The sequence below is a fragment of the Haliaeetus leucocephalus genome, unplaced genomic scaffold (assembly GCF_000737465.1).
Source record: "Haliaeetus leucocephalus isolate CR32 unplaced genomic scaffold, Haliaeetus_leucocephalus-4.0 Scaffold849, whole genome shotgun sequence".
NCBI classification, from domain to species: domain Eukaryota; kingdom Metazoa; phylum Chordata; class Aves; order Accipitriformes; family Accipitridae; genus Haliaeetus; species Haliaeetus leucocephalus.
This window is the reverse complement of record NW_010973285.1, coordinates 2,088,682-2,104,899: the sequence shown is the minus strand read 5'-3', so window position 1 is coordinate 2,104,899 and position 16,218 is coordinate 2,088,682. Positions and strand designations below refer to the sequence as shown.

Below are 16,218 nucleotides of genomic sequence, written 5' to 3'. Positions count from 1 at the left end.
CTTTTATCTATCTTTAGAAGCAGGTTTATCCAGCACAGAGGTTCCTGAAAAAGAAACAGGACTGTCTTTAGTACTTCAACCACTTTCATGCTCTCCACCCAGCATTTCCAAGAACGGTGTTATAAATAGCATCAACATGTCACAGGTGACAGAGGGAAAATATATTTCGTGTTCCAACCTATCCTCTGCCTGGCTGGATAGATGCATGTACACAAACACATGCACACATTCACATAAGTGCATCCCTCAAGAGGACTACAAGGATGTTGTGAGGTTATGCAGGGAGAAAATCAGAAGGGCCAAAGCCCAGGTAGAACTTAATCTGGCTACTGCCATAAAAGACAATTAAAAATGTTTCTATAAATACATTAGCAATAAAAAGAGAGCTAAGGAGAATCTCTATCCCTTACTGGATGTGGGGGGAAACATAGTGACAAAAGATGACGAAAAGGCTGAGGTACTTAATGCCTTCTTTGCCTCTGTCTTTAATCGTAAGACCAGTTGTTCTCTGGGTAATCAGACCCCTGAAAGACAGGGACAGGGAGTGGAATGAAGTCCCCATGATCCAAGAGGAAATAGTTAGTGACCTGCTACACCACTTAGACCTACACAAGTCTATGGGGCCGGGTGGAATCCACCCAAGGGTACTGAGGGAGCTGGTGGAAGTGCTCAGCAAGCCACTCTCCATCATTCATGAGCAGTCCTCACTAACGGGGGCGTCCCAGTTGACTGGAGGTCAGCAAATGTGACACCCATGTAGAATAAGGGCTGGAATGAGGGTTTGGGGAACTAGAGGCCTGTCAGTGTGACTTTGGTGCTGGGGAAGGTTATGGAGCAAATCATCATACAGCACGTACAAGACAACAGGTGATCAGGCCCAGTCAGCATGGGTTTCTAAACAGAAACTCCTGCTTGACTAACCTGATCTCCTTCTATGACAAGGTGACCAGCTTAGAAGATGAGGGAAAGGCTGTGGATGTTGTCTACCTAGACTACAGTAAAGCCTTTGACACAGTTACCCACAGCATTCTCCTGGAGAAAATGGCTGCTCATGGCTTGGATGGGTGTACTCTTTGCTGAGTAAAAAACTGGATGGATCCAGCTAGCAGCCGGTTACAAGTGGTGTTCCCCAGGGCCAGTTCTGTTTAATATCTTTATCAGAGATCTGGACAAGACGACTGAGTGCACCCTCAGTAAATTTGCAGACAACAAGAAGTTGGGCAGGAGCAGTTGATCTGCTTGGGGGTAGAAAGACTCTACAGAGGGATCTGGACAGGCTGGATCGATGGGCCAAGGCCAGTTGTATGAGGTTCAACAAGGCCAAGTGCCGGGTCCTGCACTTGGGTCACAACAACCCTGTGCAAAGCTTGGGGAAGAGTGGCTGGAAAGCTGCCCGGTGGAAAAGGACCTGGGGATGTTGGTCAACAGCCAGCTGAATATGAGCCAGCAGTGTGTCCAGGTGGCCAAGAAGGCCAACAGCATCCTGGCCTGTATCAGAAATAGGGTGGCCAGCACACAGGACTAGGGAATTGATTGTCCCCCTGTAATCAGCGCTGGTGAGGCCACACCTCGAGTCCTGTGTCCAGTTTTGGGCCCCTCACTACAAGAAATACACTGAGGTGCTGGAGCGTGTCCAGAGAAGGGCAACAAAGCTGGTGAAGGGTTTAGAGAACAAGTCTTATGAGGAGTGACTGAGGGAACTGGGGTTGTTTAGCCTGGAAAAAAGGAGGCTGAGGGGAGACCTTATTGCTCTCTACAACTACCTGAAAGGAGGTTGTAGTGAGGTGGGTGTTGGTCTCTTCTGTCAGGTGGCTGGAGATAGGACGAGAGGAAATGGCCTGAAGTTGCACCAGGGGAGGTTTAGTTTGGGTATTAGGAAAAATTTCTCCATGGAATGGGTTGTCAAGCATTGGAACAGGCTGCTCAGGGAAGTGGTTGTGTCACCATCCCTGGAGGGATTTAAAAGACATGTCGATGTGGTGCTTAGGGACACGGTTTAGTGGTGAACTTGGCAGTGCTAGGTTAGCGGTTGGACTTGAGGATCTTAAAGGTCTTTTCCAACCTAAATGGTTCTATGATTCTAATATTCTATAATTTTACAGAGCCAAGGCAAAAGGTAGCAGCCTTATTTAAGATGAACCAAAATTCATAATCAATATTTTACTTGAACCCCAAATTCAGAGGAACCTCCCTGTATGATAGTGGAACATAAAATTTTGCCAGAAGAAAATTATTAATCTATCTGCCTTGTCACACTGTACCACTAGAAACGCTCAGAGCATTCTTAGGTGTCAATTACTCTGGAGACCTGGGGGTTTGCTGACATTAATTCTATATTTAGTTTTATAGTGGAGATTTTGCCCTCCTATTTAGAAACAACCCTCCCCAGATTAAGTCTATAAAACTGAATGTAGTTTGGAGAATCGTCAAAGGTCTTTCTTCCCCCAAATCTGCCAGGTAAATATCTCTGTGATTAAAACAAAGAAAATAAATTAATCTCCTCCTTCTTATTACAATACAAAGTGAGAGAAGCCAGGAAACACGGCACAAAACCTGATGGTACACAGTGTCCTTAGATCACTTGGCCATTGTTTTCTCTCACAGCAGCACATGTTAATGATACAAAGAAGTTTAACATTTTTTGGCTTTGGCTTTTCATGTCACAACCATAATAAATGTGCACATTATTGTTTGTATTGCCATATCCTTTAGATGCACCGCCAACTTCTAGAGCCTGTGCATGCACAGCCAAGGACAGGATTTTGCCCACAAATAGCCTGGCTGAATTACATTAAGCAGAAACATTGCTATACTGATTCAGCTGCAAAGCAGTGTGTCATGGTACAGCATGTTTATGTTGCAAAGATGTATGGGTCAAACTTGATTTAAACCATCAATTCTACCACAGGAAGACCAAAGCTTCTTTGTTCTTCACTAACCAATTTAATTCTGCTTTAAAAAGCTTTTGTCTTATGTGGGCCTAAGACATCCTTATTTGCATTTAGTTAAAAAACCCAACAACCTCCAAAGCAATAAAATAGACAATAAACTGTTAAACCCAGGAGAACAGGAAGAAATAAAGAGATTTGAATTTTTGTTTGTTTTAAGGAATTTGGGCAACACAGAAAAAATCAAATATGATGAAGAACGAAGAAACGAGTTTTAATGTGGACAGTACCCAAGCCTCTCCCTTCTCCCGCTGCCTGCAGCCACTGAGCCCTGTTACAAAGCCACACAGAACAACTCCATTTGGTGAAGAATTCAGACCTCACCTCTCACATTTCCGCTATGGCCCTCCTTCCCTGGGAGACATGGAAACATTCCAGGGGTCCTTGGAAGGAGGGTCTCGGAAACGCAAGAGCATGCCAACAAAAATGCCTCTTTCTATCACCCTCGAGGGCTCCTCATCACCACCAGACAGACCTGAAGATCACAATGACATAGGCTCTTCCAGTCTCCCCTTGGTGTTCCAACAGCCAGCACAGACCAAGTACAGTTCCCAGATGATTGACCTCTGCAACTTTGGTTTTCAGTTCTACAGAACTCTGGAGCACTTTGGAGCCAAGCCCATTAAGCAAGAACCAGCAAAGCCTAACATGGCATGGCCCAGTAGCCCAGCATTCATGCAGGCTCCTTACCCTTATTATCCTAAAGTCCACTCTGGCTTAATGTTTCCTTTTATTGTGCCACCCAACTTTCATTTCAGGAACGCCTTTCAAATGAAAAGACTTCCAGAGCCACCCTTCAGGAGGGCTGAAGTAAGAGAAAGTGGTGAAAATAAACAGAAAGTGGAAAGAGTAGATGTCAACCTTCAGATAGATGACAGTTACTATGTTGACGTGGGGGGTGAACAGAAACGCTGGCAATGTCCCATGTGTGAGAAGTCCTATACATCCAAGTACAATTTGGTCACCCATATCTTGGGGCACAGCGGCATTAAGCCACATGCTTGCACCCGATGTGGCAAGCTTTTCAAGCAGCTGAGCCACTTGCACACACATATGTTGACACACCAGGGCACTCGGCCACATAAGTGCCAGGTGTGCCACAAGGCTTTCACTCAAACTAGTCACCTTAAGAGACACATGATGCAACACAGTGACATCAAGCCTTACAACTGCAGGATCTGTGGCAGAGGTTTTGCCTACCCCAGCGAGCTGAAAGCACACGAGTCAAAGCATGAGAGTGGCCGAGAGAACATTTGTGTGGAGTGTGGTCTGGACTTCCCAACCTTGGCCCAGCTGAAGAGACACTTAACAACCCACCGTGGCCCTATACAGTACAATTGCACTGAATGTGATAAGACCTTCCAGTACCCGAGTCAGCTGCAAAACCACATGATGAAGCACAAAGACATCCGCCCGTACATCTGCACTGAATGTGGCATGGAGTTTGTGCAGCCCCACCATCTCAAACAACACTCCCTAACTCACAAGGTAAGCCAGCACAGGTTGCACTTTCACCTTGCATTGGAAGGTAGCACAGGAATTACAGGCTACTAAAGGTACACGTATGCACCTCCTCAGAGAGAAGGTAATCGGTCTGTAGTGTGTCACGCTGGTCCTTTGCCAGCTGGAGAGTTTTATGCAGAGCAAAAGCCCCAGCAGCACTGGCAATAGTAGAAGCTAGACGTGTCTGTTAGTCTTAGGAAAGCACACACAAAACCCGCTTCACTATAAACAGGAGTTCAATTAAGCCACCGGTATGACTTCCCAAAACTGTATTCACATCTCTCCATTTCTGTGTTTTATCTTCAGAATGACCTTCTGTAACATAACAAATTTGTAGAGCTGTATAATCTCCCTGCAATTTTAATAGAAATTTGCTACTGAAAACCAGTTTTATTGCTTTGCTCCCTTAATTAGGAAGTAGGTGGATTTGCAGTAGACTATGTATGCAGCGAAAGAAAGTGTATTATTACTCATCAGATTTTGAAGAATCATTAGACATTTAGGGAAAAAAACAACGTAAGAAAAATTCCCCTTGGCATTTAAGTTATCCAGAATGCCAGCTAATAAAAGTGGACAAGCAGGACCATAATCCGAGCCAATTCTTACAAAGTGGCAGTCTTGCCACTGCTGACAGCAATGACAGCAGGGTCAGTTTAGGCTAGGTGCGGGCTTTGGAACACATCCAGAAAGATCGCTTTCAAAAATAGGAAAAATGTAACTGTTCCTTTCAAGAATGTCTGAAATTGGCTTATCCACCTTTACAAAAATGTTGTTAAGACATGTCAAAACCCCACACATTTTATAAAAATTTGCTTCCAGCTTTGCATATTTTTGCTCTAACACTTGGATTTTGGCTTTTCTATGAAAAACATTAAAAATACAGACAGCTGCAGCCTTTCAGTCTTACAGACACATTGTCTTTTAAAAACCAACAACCTCTACTTCCACATTTGCTTTTTCTTCCCTACTACATGATTGTAATTTCTGCTCTTTTTGGAGATTCCCTGGTCTTTGGATTTACCATGCAAAATTCTACTAACTTAAGGCTTGGAAGTTTTTTGTCACCGGAAACGCAATGCCCCTGAGCCTTTAAAGAGCTTCTGCTTCTTTGTCCACAGCTGCAGGTGGATTCAGCTGTGAACATAATTAACAGTAGTTAGCTGTCCAAATGCAGTCTCACATCAGATAGGCAGACACTTAAAGCCGCTGTTGGTGTTCACAGTTCTAGCTTTGCAATTAACTGTGAAAACCACTGGCTGGCATGAAAGTAGAGATTGTTTCAAGTCTTCTTTGTAATGGGGGCCTGCAGGAGGAGTAATTGCTCTCGGCACTTCACTAGTAAATCCTCATTACCTTCAGCAAGTTAAACTCTTAAAGTGTTTAGCAGTAGATTCATCGATGTTCACAGCATCTAAATGACTTTTTGAGGAGCTAGCAGATAGACCACATGGGTGTGAGCAAGAATATTGAATTATGCATTAGTAAATTCACTGGATGGCATAAAAGGTGCTAGAAATGCTCTGTAAACACCAGATAAAATGAGATCAATCCATTAGGGTTAGTGCAAGTCCCACTAAGAGTGAACAGTTTTTTCTCTACATTGAGTGTAACATGTATATCCTTATTTGGTGAGATTGCTTGACTAGATCTCAGTTACTTCAGATTATTTTATATAGCTTTCTCCAAAACAGGGCTATGCCTTTTTTAGAAACCAATTAAATTCATTTATCAAAAGCAAGCACTACTTTACTGTCTTACCTGGTTAGCTTTTATTCTTGGTTTGAAAAGTGTACACATTTGACCAATACTTTACTTAAACAGCAGCGTAGGACAGAGAAGCTCTGCTGCTGACTATGTCTTATTCATTTGTAAACTTACTGCTGGAAACAAAACTCATTATTTCATTAAGCTTTTATTTCGTTTTCCTTCCCTGCTTCTCAGATTCTTGTAAGAATTTGTCAGGAAAAAAATACATATGTATCTATTACTTGAGCAAATGATGCTAAAAGTGAAATAATGTATTACCTGCTTTGCTAATGAAGAATTAATAATTCATATATTGCTGTACTGAAGATCAAATGATCTAGAAAATTTTCCATCTACAGAATTTTCTGATTTTTTTTCTTTTCTTACAGGGTGTGAAAGAGCACAAATGTGGAATTTGTGGCCGGGAATTTACTCTGCTGGCCAACATGAAGCGACATGTCCTGATCCACACCAACATCAGAGCCTATCAATGCCATTTGTGTTTCAAGAGCTTTGTGCAAAAGCAGACTCTCAAAGCCCACATGATTGTTCACTCTGATGTCAAACCCTTTAAATGCAAGGTAAGTGCATTTGGTGACAGAGGCATTAACCTGCTGGATATTTCTGTGATATCATCATCTTGTGATATGGTAGAATTAGGAAAAGAAGATTTGTTAACACGTACTGCAGTTGCATTTAAATTAGCATAAACCAGCCTGGTTTTCTTTCTTTGTCCAGGTTCTGCTTACATAGCACAAAATAATGGAGGTAAATATCTGTGGTTTACTCCCTTCCCCTTCAATATCAGTAACTTTCATCCTCAGATATTTTTTTCTTCTTCATGAGCATTTAAGTGCCATGGCAGCTTGAGGACAATAAACATACCTGACAATTGCTTAGTACAGCCATCCAAACAGAAGTCTAAGTGTTTAATAGCTTAAAACACTGACTAAAACCATAGATCAAGTCATGCACCCCGCAGAGGACCATGGAAAAGCAGCAGCCATGACTTCACACAGTGATGCTATGTGACAGTTCAGGGAAAGACTCAAAGAAAGTCACAGCAAAATACAACTGCAGAAGGGATTTGAATAGGCCAAGTACAATTACCAGATTGAAATTCAGGGCAGGACATCAGTATCCTAACAAAACAGCCTCTGACACCATCTGGCCTTTTTAGGATCCTGTGCGAATTCCAGTTTGCTGCCTCCATCCAGCACATTGGAGGATGACATTCCTTTTCCACCCTCTCTTCTCCTTCCTCCCTGTAAACCGTTGAGGCTTTGGCTTTCTTGACCATGCTCATCTCATATCTTCCTTATGAATTATTCATGTTTATGTTCTTACTCAGTATTGGACACTACTTCTGTTTCTTTTGCTGCCTATCTGGTTCATTACTGTAGTCATACCTTGTGAAGTCAAAGGCTGTAGGTTTTATTCCCACTTTGATCTGCTCTAAGAGGGCTATAAATACAGAGTGGAGCATATTACCCAGTTTATGCCTAAGTAACTGCAGATTGATCTGGAAGCAATTTCTAGAACTCTTTCATCCAACATCTTTATGGAATTAAATATTTTCTTAAAAGGAACATTTCATTGAGAAGCAGAACTAGATGAAAAATTTTAAATGGAATTATTTTCTCTTGAAAAATGTAGAACTTCAAAATGTCATAGGAAAATACGTCATTCAGTGATAATTTTAATTTGAAAATGTCAAAATTAATCTTTTTTACATCCTCATTTTGCTTTGATAACTTTGAAGCATTTCACTTTGAAAAAAATAACAGCAAAGTCTTTCAACTGTAGCATTTTGTTTCATTTTAATTTATGTCCTATTAAAATGTTATTTTGTATACTAGGATTTATGTTATTCTATATTGATAAAATAACTTTTGTGACTGAAATGCTTGGGTAGCTCCATGTCAAGTCTGCTGGAGACTTTAATTCTTTGAGAACATCTGCAAACAGGTCTTTTTGTTCCCATTTGGCTAAAGTCCTCCCCTGACTGCTCAAATTTCAGAAAAGAAACTCAATTGTTTAATCAGCTGTTCTGGATGCAGTATCTGGACCCACAATATTTTTTAGGTATGTGCAGATTAGCTGGAAGTTTGTGTTCAGGTTAGGGTTTGATGATGACAGACTATTAAAACTTGGAGGTGGCAATAGTTCGAACTGGGAACTGGAGTAGCACCAGTACGTTTTCCAGCCAGTAACAAAAGCTCTACAGGAACACCTGTTTTTCTTATTTTTTTTACTTCTCTGTCCCCACCCAATGTTCCTAGGAGGAGAGAAACAAGTAAGCATAGTGAACCAGTTTCTCCTATGTCTGAAGGGGCATGAATCAACATCAGTGCCCCTAAAAGGAGCAGAGATTGTAACAATATGCAAAGGGAGAATCGGGAATTGCTCTTTGGTGTTAGGAACATCCCTTGCCTCTCTGGCAGAGCCCTTGAAAGACTTGAGCAAGTATTTCTGGCTGGTATTCAGAGGGTTAAGGCAATGACCAGATAGCAGCCTTTTGGCACCAAGCTCCTCCTCAGCAGAAGGAAGGATATAGCTGTATGAACAGCCTGCTTAACAATGGCTCACATGTCCCCGGGGAACCGCCTGCAAATAGATTTCATCTTGCTTTCTCTTGTACTTTTCAAAGCTTCCTGTTTTCTCACGGTCCTTTTGGACAGTTTACAGTCTTTCTCCCTCTCCCTCTCTCTTTGAGGAAAGGAACACCCTTCTTATGAAGAAAAAAAAAAAAGAAGAAGAAGAATGCAAGGGAAAGAGAGCACAGCAGTAGCCTTTCTACTTCACCACATGTGATGGTTTTCTTTACCTTTTTCTCACAGCAAAAGAAAACATGAGGCTTTCCTATATGTCTAATCACAGCTAAGCATAGACTATCTGAAGTGACTGAGTAGCAAATAGTTGTCCCTTCTGCTTCCTCATCCAGCTGCAGTCTGGATCTGTGTTTGATTTTTCTCTGAGGAGTGAACTTCTCTGTAGTGTTTAAAGGCCTGAGCACGTGCTGCCTTGTTTATTTCTGTTTAAAAAAAAAACACCACTGAAGAGTTCTGAAGTAGTTGCGCCAAATAGTGCAATAGTGCTAATTCTGATTTGTAGAGGAAGCTTCTATGAAACTTACAGTTGCTTTTATTGCTGAAGTCAGCAATGTTTCAGACCTCCAATAAAGAATGCAATGAAGTTTTCTCCAGCCCAGCCAAATACACTTTGCAGCAGACATTCTGAACTCCACTTTTTTCCCATCTAAAATCATGGGTTTAGATCAGGAGTCAAAACCAAAGAAAATGTGAGAGGTAAGTACTTTGGGAAGAAACAAAACAGACTTGACAATCTAGAAAGGTGATACTTCATGTGGTGGCTTAGGAAGACAAAATCTAGTGTTGAACTAATTCAACTTTTCTAGCAATCTGCAATGAAGTCCATTTCACCAGCCAGTGCAACAAAGTGTGTTCAGCAGACTGGCAGCTGAGGTTTTCTCTTCAGGGCTTGAACCCAACAGAAGGTCCACAAATAAACCATGTTGTTTCTGCTATCCCAAGATCTCTTGCATAAGCTTTACATCTCCCCATATGCTAAGGTCCTCTGTGGTGAGTTCTGATGGATCTCCATCCCAAGTAACTGGCTCCAGGTCATCTTTCACACTCTGTTCATCAGTGCTTACACACTTGCCCTGTCACAGAGAAAGAAAATCTTGTACACCTTCCTAGTTTGGTCTGTAGACTCAAGCTGTTCTTTAAGCAGTAGCTGAGAACTCCAGCTAGCTCTGAGTTGCTGTCTTCCAGCACTTGAGCCCCACACCTCCTCCCTTCACCCTCTGGATCATGGACATTAATCTGAAAGTTGACTTGTGCCTTTTGAAAAGGATAGGTTACCCAGAGACCATGCCAAACAATGCCATTGCTCCAAAAAACAATTTTCATATCTGAATTTCTTTCATTTTCCTGCCGCACCTCTCCACTCTAGTACCATTTCCTCACATCCCCAGAGGAGATTTCAGGAGAGGAACACATTACACATCTTTAAGACTGTGCATGACTTTGGGAAATGGAAAACCTACCCCCTTTATTCAGAGGCACAAAACTTTTATGCTGTAAGGAACTATTCTTTATGAAGTCCCCTGTCTTTTCATTATGAAGAAAGAGAAATAAATATTGCCTTGACAGAAACAAAATAAATGTTCCTACTAGACCCATTTTAATACTCAAGACCCTAGAAAGATATAGATTTGTATGAAGTACTCTAGCCATTCACCTGTTCAACCTGATTTTCCTTGATTACCAGGTTAGATAGGGAATTAAAGACCTAGTTATCAGAAAGCAAAAGCTGGTGAGAACACAGATCAGTCACAATACAAGCAGATAACTAGAAGCCTTCTGCTAAGAGGAATTAGAGAGGAATTATTATTGGCATTCTTGTAGCCAGAGAAATATTGACATGTCATAGGTTGTTCCAGCAGCTGTCAAGATAAAATCAGCTGCTGTTCTTCCTTGCGAATTTTCTGTGCTCATCAGTGCTTCTTCTCCTCCTTGCTTCTCAACACTTTCAGAGTGGTTTTCTGGTGCATTCATTTCCCTGAATATAAGTCATCCAGCATATTAGCTTTCTTTGAATGCAAAGAAAAGACAGTCCTCTTTCCTAAGTGGATGGATGACCCTTGGAATCAGATATCTTACTCTTACAAATTAATAGCTCATTTTCAGTTGCTCCCCCTCACACACACACTGTCTTGGTGAATGCTTTGCTGATAAATGTATTTGCTAGAATGTTCTTTTTAGCAAAACCACAGAGAGCAAATCAGAGAATAGAACTTATGCAGCTGAAGCAAGTAATTTTTTAAAAGTGAGTGAATATTTCCAGACTCTTTCTTTTTGCAGCATTGACTCAGCTCTAGTTTTTGTTTAAAAACAATATCCCTGCAAATTTTTATGTTAATGAACTGCTTCCATTTTCCCTCAAGAGATGGTTTAAAATGCAAATGATACAGTACTATTTCACCAAGGTTCATTCCATTATCTACATTTCATCCAGATATTCCAGGTCATGGCTTGGTGAATTTGAATCAAAAAGTACTGTAGCAGACTTTCTGTAAAAAAAAATAAATTAAATCAGAAGTCAGATTAGACCAAAAATTTGGTGAAATCTCAGTAATTGCTTTTTAGTAATTTTCTCCCAGATCAGTACACTGCCTGATGGAATTTTCAGTTACTCAGTAATGGTGATTCTAGCTCATATAGTAATAAAGATCATAAAATAAATATTTGTCTAAAACCATTAAAAAATAGCTGAGGTAGAAAGCAAACACAGAAGTTTGCAGAGGATGGAAACAGCCACTTGAATGTGAATAAAATTATAAATGTGATAATGAAAGATCAGAAGACAAGTAAGACGAGAAGCTTGTAATAGTGATGTCAAACTCTCATGTGTTGAGAATACATTTGATTTATAAGGACCAGACTACAGAAGGACCTATCTAGACAAACAACAACGAAAAAAAACCCTTATTGTTTCATCAAAGGGAAACTTGCATGATCAATGGCTTCAGCTGGCAGGAACAGGCTTCAGGGAAAGCTGAGTCATTCTTACAGTCCCATGACTGTTTAAATTCCAGCTTACTCACCAGAGACACTGAAACACAGAAGTTGGTAAACAGAAGATAAGAGGATCAGAGAAAAAATGGGGGAGGAAGAAACAAAGAAATAAAGGAATTGCTTTTTCTAGCTTTAAGCAAAATGTGCAGCCATTTCATTTCAACTTAAGGAGAAGTGATATTCTGCTTGACGGTTTCACAGAAACCCTTCAATGGTTTTATTTTGTATCTCCATCTCTGCCTGGTGTTGTTCTTGATTAAAGGCTAGATTTATAAACTACAGATGAAATGGTTCACTAGGGCAGAAAGTTATACTTTGAATTTCATTCAAGTTAAGAGCCTTCCAGGTTACGTGCTTAAGCCTCTCCTCTCCTTAAAACAACATTCCCTGCTTTTGGGGAATCCTTGACTGTGTCCTAGTCACCAAATTTAAAAAATGGCAGAAGTGCAGAAGGCTCTAGAGAGATCAGACTCAACCACGTATTCTTGTCTGTAGGATTTTTGCCTGTATATTTGAAAAACAAATTGCAGCCAGAAGCGACCAGGGCTCAAGTTGAGAAGAGTAGGCTCTATCTCCTTTTAAGATGTTCTCCTTGGAATTACCCCTTTGAACTAATAATTTTCATTTTTACTGTTTTTACAGCTGTGTGGAAAGGAATTTAACAGAATGCACAATTTAATGGGACACATGCACTTGCACTCGGACAGTAAGCCTTTCAAGTGCCTCTACTGTCCCAGCAAATTCACCTTGAAGGGGAACCTAACCAGGCACATGAAAGTCAAACATGGGGTCATGGAAAGAGGATTTCATTCTCAAGGTAATATTTTTCAGCAAGGTTATTCTCTGAGAGATTTGAAGATGCATATCAGTAAACCCAAATGTGCTTTATAACACAGATCCATGATCTTGTACCATAGATCCAATACTACTGGAAGAGATTGAATCCCATAAGCCTGGGAGGTTGGTTGTAACTATCTGTATTACTCCAGCACTACAGATTAGAGATCCCCAAGGTAGTCACCCTTGTCTCAGAGACCTGTCAGATTAGTATCTGATGACACAGAGGTACAGACTGAGATGGAGGAGTAGATAGAGACAAAATGAGACAGTATTTATGAGCATGAAGGAAATAATTTTAGCACACGAAGTTGCTGTCATCAAGTGTTAGGGAGAATATGGACAGTAGTGTGAGAGCAGAGGATTTATCAAGCCATACGAAACATTCTTGTACTTAAGCCCAGGGCTCCCCATCCATCACTGTAAGAAGATGCAATATCCACAGCACCACAGAGCTTCTCCCAGCAATTGGGTACCACAAGACACAGATGGGAGTGAGCTGGTGGAGGCTGAGCTGTAGTGAGGCTGTTGCATGTGTAGCTGGCCAGGGGAATGATTGCATGACATGATCTCCCCGACTGAAGGAGTAGTTCCATTATTTTTGAATAAATGTTACAGTTTCAAGGGGCTTGATTTGCAGAGGCTGACAGACCACAGCTTAGCAGCCATGGGCAAGCAGGCATTTTTCCCCAGACACATTTGGTTAGGAGTCCATAGTTTTTCTCTCATGTTTGAGGTACATCATGAATCATAAATTCATTCAAAGCTGACAGAAGCAAAAAATCTAGAGGATTTCATGGGTCTTGCTCACTGCTTATTGGATTCATATCTGGAATGGGAATGGAAACCTGAATGGCTCCATGTCCAGGAGCCTTGGTTATTCTGTACCACATTGACATGTTAGGTGAAGGCCATAGGCTCAGGATCCAGTTTACAAAGAAGCATGTGAAAAGGAGGAGACATTCCTCCTCCATCTCAAAGTATATGGATTTTTTACTACCCAGGGTATCCTGCAAAGCATTTCCTATCACCCACCTAGCACATACACTTCCTAAAGGCAGACTCATGTGTGCACACATCCCAATGCTGTCTAAAGAAGTGGGGAAATTAGGGAGGATTGTTTTGAGAGTTTGAGTATCCAAGATATTTTGTTTGTTAAGACTTTCTGGATAAATAATTATTTCATGGGTAAGATTTCTTAGTGTTCCTCAAATTCAAGCTTTAGGACAGCCTAGCACATATGTAAGACACATGCGCTAATGCTATTTAGTATAAAATTTACAAATATCCTAAAAGCTAATGAAATAAATGGCTCTTTTTTCCTGTAAATCTCCATGCTAATTACACAATTACCTGTAATTGAAGACAGCCTAAGAGCTTTTCAGTGTACAGAGATTCTTCAGCCCTTGAGGCTTATCAAACACACGACAATTCATAAGGGCTGCCACCTGGTCATGAACCATTTTAACAAATGTAACCTGTTGCAAAGTAGCAGCTCTATCTAGTGAGGCAGCCTAGATCCTGTAGAAACTGGATTCAGTTACTGAGGGGAAAAAACCAAAACAAAGCAAGCAAAATAGTGGCTTTTGTAGATATTTGCTATTGGGTGAAATCCTCACTGCAGTACTGTCACTATTCTTTTATTTAAGATGGACTATGCCTGCAGTGTCTGAATCTTCTTCTGTGCATCCAAATGCTTAGAGCGTATTTGAGTCCACAGATGCCTCCTGGGTAACATCTGGATTTCCAGCAACAGAGGAGACACTCTGACATATGTTAAGACAAACCAGATCCAGGACTAAACTCAGACTTATACTGCATCACTCAAAACCATAATTTGTTTATAATGATTTCATCAAGCTGAAGCACTATCTAGTGCATAGAACTTTTCAGTGGCATGAGTGACTTCTCAGTGGGTGAAAGTGGAAAAATTAAGGATAGTGGAGGTTGTAGACCGCTGAGACTTGATTGTCTTTTCATTTTTAAAGTAGTAACTTTGAACCAGAGTGTCCATAGAACAAACACATTAACACGTTTTTAATCTCTTCCACTCCTCTGGAAAAAAAAGTACAAAACCTGGGACTTTGATTATGGCCTGTGACAGTTTAGATCAAAGTTTTCATAAAAAAAAAAAAAAAAGGAAGGAGGAAGTGGGTAGATTCACTAGCAAAAATAGTTTACAAGACACCAGGCCACTTCACTTTTATTCCTAGCTCCCTCATCAAAACATCACAATGTTTTGTGTGTCCTGACCTGGCTGTGAAGTGTATACAATAGCACTTCTTTTAACAGCATCTCAAAGGAGATGCCATGTGATATAAACAGTAAAGTACTTGGAGATAGCTGGGTGGAAGACAAAGGTAAAGTATGAAATAGAAGGCCACCTCATATTTTGTTTTTAAACCATGTATCATGTAGTAAAATTTCCTATATATAAATTGTTCCTTTTCTCCTCCCCTCAAACCACTACAAGGTTTTGGAAGAGGAAGAATTGCTCTGTCCCAAACAAATGTCTTGAGAAGCCTGGAACAGGAAGAGCCCTTTGATCTTTCCCAGAAAAGCCAAGGGAAGGGAATCTCATTTCATTCGGATGGTGAGAGTGCCAAGGGAAGCTCATGCCAGGAAGAAGAGGAAGACAACTGCTATGAGGCAGAGCGGTACAGCCCTGCCATGTACCGCTATGATGACAACAAGCTGTACGTGGCTCAAGATCTGTCTGGCAAACCTGAGTGCATGATGAAGGACTTCAGAGAGTCCTACTGCAATGAGAAGGAAGAAGTGCTAAGTGAGGCAGGACTGGAGAAGAGAATAGGAAATTCAGACAAACAGGGGAGCCAAGGAGAGAGAGACCTTGCAAACAACAAAGAACACCTCGGCTTTAGATCTTTTGAAAAAGCCAGACTTGGCCACTCTCTCTCTGATTACCTGTATTTCAAGCACAGGAACAAGAGTTTGAAAGAATTGCTGGAAAGAAAAATGGAAAAACAAACAATGCTTATAGGCATTTAAAATGGACATTTTAAAACAGCTGAAAAATGGGAACCAGATAGCTTTTAACATGAACTGTAATTTACTAAAGGCTGGAATTTTGTAGTAGCCTTTAGAAATAAACAAGCCAAATTAATAAAAATAATTTAAGGTAAAACATGTACATTGAAAGAATAAAGCTGTTGACGGTCACCAAGAAACGCAATAGATGTTGAACAATAACAATTTTATACTTATTCATTTGATGTATAAGCAGGCAATGGGGTGGGTACAGGAGTTTATTTTCCTTTATCTGGGGTGGTAGAGTCTTATATGCAATTTTCTAGTTATCAAAAAGCAACATACTTTAGTGTTTGATTTATTATCTGAATAAATATATATGAACACTTCTAACTATACATCTCATAAAAGAATCTGAAAATACTAAGTATTTCAGAATATAAGCAAGAGTGCTATTAGACATGGTGTGCATGAAAGTGTTGTCACCCTCAGAACTAACACAGTCCAAATACTTTCATTTACTGAAGTGACTGTTAGTTCAACCACTTACAATGAGAAATTGGAAAGAAATTAAGAAGAAATACTAATGTCTT

The 16,218-nt window shown here is 40.7% G+C and overlaps 1 protein-coding gene across 1 annotated transcript in view; it reads left to right on the top strand.

Moving 5' to 3' along the window:
• Positions 1-15,733, top strand: part of ZNF366 (zinc finger protein 366) — a 33,300-nt gene extending 17,567 nt beyond the window's left edge. The window contains exons 2-5 of the mRNA XM_010582793.1: positions 3,109-4,436; positions 6,587-6,778; positions 12,443-12,617; positions 15,111-15,733. Of these exons, the coding sequence (XP_010581095.1) occupies positions 3,109-4,436; positions 6,587-6,778; positions 12,443-12,617; positions 15,111-15,646 (2,231 nt within the window). The 3' untranslated portion in view covers positions 15,647-15,733. The remainder of the gene's footprint in view (positions 1-3,108; positions 4,437-6,586; positions 6,779-12,442; positions 12,618-15,110) is intronic.
• Positions 15,734-16,218: the final 485 nt, after the last annotated feature.